General features: G+C 41.2%; 1 protein-coding gene across 1 annotated transcript; it reads right to left on the bottom strand.

Moving 5' to 3' along the window:
• Positions 1-500: 500 nt before the first annotated feature.
• Positions 501-4,550, bottom strand: LOC132903123 (uncharacterized protein K02A2.6-like). The gene has a single exon (XM_060950486.1). It carries the CDS (start codon positions 4,548-4,550, stop codon positions 501-503), a length of 4,050 nt encoding a protein of 1,349 aa, XP_060806469.1.
• Between the last annotated feature and the right edge of the window lie 1,080 nt (positions 4,551-5,630).

Here is a 5,630-nt window from a genome sequence, read left to right as displayed (position 1 = left end):
AAATGACATGCACCAATAATAATCACAACATCTTTCCCTCACAAAAAAAAATTAACAGAAAAAAAAAATTAAAATAATTTGTTATGTTATGAGTCAGCAACTTAAACAATAATATACATAGAAAAAAAAAAAAAAAAAAAAGAAAAATAAACATATAACCGACTTCAATACTACATACCTTAATATATATATATTATATATCTAGATTAATGTATATTTTTACAGTTTTTTATAAAGGCTAATCTTATCATTGTAATTTTTATGGGATCACCGCTGATATATATAAGCCCTTTTAAACAAAAATATATTAATCGAAAATTTGGAAAAAAAAAAATGACTAAGAAAATTGGTGAACATACATACAAAAATAAAAATACTTACATACATTTAATTTTATGAAGTCGGACAATTAACAATAACAGCTTGGGTGAAGTAACATAGTACAATCTTTTATACCAATTTTATACAATTCTAATTTTAAGCTCAGATTGCATTATGATTTATTTTTCCCTATTTAGTTTGGCAATAATAGTGCGGGCCGCCTCAGCCGCCGGTCTGCGCGCGCGATCTAACCGGCCTTTCAAAATATCACCCCGGGAGTCCTCAGAGAGACGCGACCCATCCCCGCTGGTTAAAACAAACGTAGGATCATCTGCGTTGTCCTCACTTTCGGCCATGGACCAATCCTCTTCCTCGTAATGTTCTTGCTCCTCGGGCGTATATTGGGATGGAGAAGAAAGAGCTGCCTCCACATTAATTAAATGGCGTCTATTTCTTCTGTACCGCTTTCCTGTTGAGTCTATTACGAAGTAGGAGCGTGGTTGTGGCGCCCGCGCCTGGACGCGCGCGTGCTTCCTGTCTCCGGCGTCCACCATCACCACACGTTGCCCAGCCCGCAGCTCCGGCAACGCTCGTGCTCGTTTATCATAGTGCTGTTTGTCGCGGGCTTGCTTGCTTGTGATAGCCTTATAATCGTCACGGTTGTCACGGCTGGGTTGCAGTTTACAGTCGTGAGATGGGAGCCTGGAATTAAGCCTGCGTCCCATAAGTAACTGAGATGGTGAGCTAATTCCATCCCTGGGAGTTGTTCTAAGGTTTAGCAACCCTAAATAGAAATCAGAACCAGATGACAAAGATTTGGTTAACATATTTTTAACTATGTGTACTGCCTTCTCACTTCGTCCATTTGATACCGGATATTTCGGCGAACTCGTAACATGTTTGAACCCCCATTGCTTACTAAATGTAGCAAATTCCTTCGAGGCATACGCTGGCCCATTATCAGTTATCAGTTCCTGTGGGATGCCGTGCCTTGCAAATTGATCCTTCATCGCTGTTATGACTGTCTTGCTAGTAATGTTCAGCAGTGGACAAACTTCGATATAATTCGAAAAATAGTCGACTAAGATTAAAAAATACTTGTTACCGTTCTGAAATATGTCCGAGCCTATTTTAGCCCACGGCAGGCTCGGGGTAGGATGTGGCAAGAGCGGTTCCCGCGCGGGCCGCGCCACCCTCTCGGCGCACGTCGCACAGCGGCGTACTGCACTCTCGATGTCTCGAGACATCCCTGGCCAGAACATCACATCCCGCGCATGCCGTTTGCATCTATCTATACCCATATGCCCATCGTGAACTCGCTTTACCATTTCGTACCTTAACTTAAATGGAATATAAACCAAATTATCTTTAAATATTATACCATCGACATATTCAAAACTTTCCTTATACGACCACTGCTCTTTTACTCTTTCATCCACTTCATACTTATAATTTGGCCAGCCATTTTTTATATATCTTATAATTAACTGACATTCTTCATCTTTCATTGTATGCTCCTTTATCATACTCAATTTACTGTCACTAAACCTAACATTTTCTATAAGAAAACATGATTGCTCCGAAATTTCATCACTTACTTTTTGTTGTAACTGTTCAGGTAAAGGTGCCCTCGAAAGGGTGTCTGCAACGAACATATATTTTCCAGGTTTATACGTAACCTTGAAATCGTATCCCTGTATACGTAACATCATGCGCTGCAGTCTGGCTGGAACGGAATCCAACGCCTTATGAAATAGCGTTTCCAATGGCTTGTGATCCGTCTCCACTGTGACATCTTTACGGCCATAAACATATTGGTGAAATCGTTCGAGCGCAAACACGATCGCCAACAGCTCTTTTTCAATTTGAGCATACCTGCATTGCGTGTCGGTGAGTGTGGATGACGCATACTCGACCGGCCGGCCGCCCTGCATGAGCACTGCGCCGAGCGCGCGAGAGCTCGCGTCTACTGATAACAGCACCGGCTCGCGCGCAGAATACAAAGCCAGTACAGGCGCGGCGCACACTGACTCTTTTAAACGCCGCACGGTCGCTTCATGTACTTCGTCCCAATTCCATACAGAGTCTTTTTTCAAAAGGATACGTAGAGGAGCCGCTATCTCTGAATAATGTGGTATAAATTTTGATAAATAATTTACCATGCCCAAAAAACGCTCTAATGAACTCCTGTCTTGCGGATTCGGCATGTCACGAATTGCCTTAAGTTTACTTTCATCTATTTGCATACCTTTGGAGCTAAAGGTATGTCCAAGGTAAGTTACCGTTTGAACACAAAATTCACATTTTTCTTTATTAAATTTAATACCAGCATCACGTGCCCTATTTAATAAAAGCTTAAGCCTCTCGTCATGTTCTGAAATTGAAGACCCCCAAACTATGACATCATCAACAAATGAATCTACGCCCTCTAAGCCCTCTAATATTTGACGTATTTTTTGATGAAAAACTTCAGATGCACAGTTTATACCATAAGGTAAACGTAGATACTGGTATCTGCCATATGGTGTTCCAAACGTACATAAATCAGCGCTATCATCATCTAACTGAACCATCCAAAATCCAGATCGAGCGTCTAATTTACTAAAATACCTAGCTCCTTCTAATTTAGTCGCGATATCAGTGAGCGTCGGCAACGGGTAGTGTGCGCGTCGCACGGCCCTATTAAGCGGCCGCGGGTCGAGGCACACTCGAATGCTGCCATCTTTTTTCGCCGCCACTACGATTGCATTCACCCACGGGGTCGGGTGCGTCACTCTTCTAATAACGCCTAGATTTTCCATTCGATCTAATTCGATTCGTAACTTATCTCGTACGCCCACGGGTATTTTTCTAACGGGACAGACTGACGGCTGCGCGCCCGGAATTGTTACTATTTTGTATTTGCCAGGCAACTTTCCCAAACCTTTGAAAATATCATCATACTGGTTAATATCTATTGAATATAAACGTTTTATTAAGCCTAGTTGTTCACAAGAAAATTTGCCCAGCACATTTTGACAGTCGTGTTCAGAAATTATGAAACGTAATTTATACACTTTATTTTTATAAAACCAATTGATGTAACATGATCCAACAATAGGAATAAAATTGCCACAAAACGATAAAGCTCTCGTATTATCTGATGTTAACTCTGATAAGTTCAAACCCAATTTACAATATGTTTTCAAGGACATTACATTTAAATCCGAACCAGTATCTAGCTTAAATCTTTCTTTTAAATCACTACCATATAAAAATAAAGTCTCATACCATTTGTGGCTGTCCATACCGTCACCGAAATTGTCGACCGTGGAGACGTAGTACAAATCTGAATCGTCAGTTGATAACTCTTCCTCAATTTGGTATACTCTGCTCTTTAACTTAGGACATGCACTTTTAAAATGTCCCCGTTCACTGCACCAAAAACATTGAGCATTTCTAGCCGCACACTTATAGTCTCCGTCACACTGATCCTTCATGCAAGCCCGACACGCACTCCTAGAAGCTGCCCCGCGTCGGCCGCCTGCAGTGGCCGCTCCCCGAGCGCCGGCCGCACGGAGCTGGCCCCGCGGCCGCGGCCGGCCCCAGCCGCCACGCGCCGCTCGCGACGGTCCGCCTGCGCCGCCGTACACCACGTCCACGGCTGCCGACGACGCGCCCCCGTCGGTTACCGCCTTGGTTCCTTCTATCTGCCGTTTTTCCTCTGTAGACATCTCACTAGCTTGACAAATCTTCACAGCTCGTGCGAGGGTCAGATCCTCAGCTCTCAGTAATCGATCACGTATTTTTCCATCGGTGACCCCGCAAACAACACGATCGCGTATCAGACCTTCTTCGAGATGCTCGAATTCACAATGCTGCGAAAGTATTTTCAATGCTGTGACGTACTCATCGACAGATTCACCATTTTCTTGATTTCTTGTAAAAAATTTGAAACGAGCCATGGTAGTATTTTGTTTCGTACCGAAATGCTCATTAAATTTGCTGACCAACTTGTCGAAATTCTCCCGATCAGTCTCCTTTTCGAATTTAAACGTAGTATATACGTCGTAACCTTCTGAGCCTATCAGGTTAATGAGGAGACTGGCTTGTACATCTGTCGGTTCTTTATAGACTCCCGAGGCCTTCAGGAACACCAAAAACTGCTTGTACCATTTTCGCCACGCGTCAGCGCGGTTTGCCGGCCCGCCCTCTAGGCATAATTCCGATGGCGGACGCGCGTGTTCCATAGTAATAATAAAACACTATCACTTTTTCTACGTACGAACACTTAATTTTAGCTTAAAGTCGACTTTTTATACCGAAAATTAATTATTTTAGACGACACCTGACACCATGTCGTAATTGAAAGGCAGGTTGAACCAAGACTAATTTGTTTATTCAATACCCACAAATAAATGACATGCACCAATAATAATCACAACAAGGTAGTGTAGGAGCTATCAATTAAAACTCTGGATCTTGTTTAATCACAAACGAATTTAATCATTGGTTACAATAATACTTCTCGGCTCGATCCGCAGCTCAAAGGCGGCAATTGACTGTCAATGACAGTGACAGTGACTTAAGACCAAAAATCTCTATAGGTAATAGTAGCTTTAGAAAACTCTTGATGTGACATGAAAATATTTCAATAAACATGCCAAATCCGCTATGTTTAGGTTCTATTTCCAACGCTAATAAATATTTGTAATTAATGATTGAAAATATTTATTCGCTAATATATTATTGGGACTCTTAACCAATTCATCTAAGGAAAATACTAATTGCACCAATAGAGCATAAAATACTCATTGCATACAGCTAAGTAACAACTAACATAGCTCGCATCATTATTTACAAAAAGATGAATGACCGGAAAGAAGACAATTTTAAACGAAATCTATTAATTGTTTTGTACTTTGTGTAAAGAAGTTCGTTACATTTTATATACTTATTCAAAAACTTTGAAATGGCGTATCTTTCCTTTCAATCTACTCTATGCATCGCACGGACTAGATGTCGCAGAGGATTTGCAGTGGTTTCCAATCTCCGCCGCGAGATGGCGCTGACACGCTCGTAAACTTTTATTGGCAGTCGGGCGTCGGCTGTCCAACGAAGCACGCGTTTACTTATAGCATCTCCAATGCGCTTTACGATTTTATGGGAAAATCTTTATTCACATAGTGTAAACAAAAATAACGAATTTCATATATATAGTTTGTACTTTCAATTAAATCAAATATGATATTACACTTTCTAAGTATGATTTTTCAAGATTCGAAGCATTTAAATACTTAAGAAAGTATATACATAGGCATAAAATGACT

Source organism: Amyelois transitella, chromosome 21, assembly GCF_032362555.1.
Source record: "Amyelois transitella isolate CPQ chromosome 21, ilAmyTran1.1, whole genome shotgun sequence".
NCBI lineage: Eukaryota > Metazoa > Arthropoda > Insecta > Lepidoptera > Pyralidae > Amyelois > Amyelois transitella.
This window is presented reverse-complemented; position numbering and strand designations above follow the sequence as displayed.

Coding starts and splice junctions, on each gene's coding strand:
- LOC132903123 (XM_060950486.1), bottom strand. CDS start 4,550: ATGGAACACGCGCGTCCGCCATCGGAATTATGCCTAGAGGGCGGGCCG.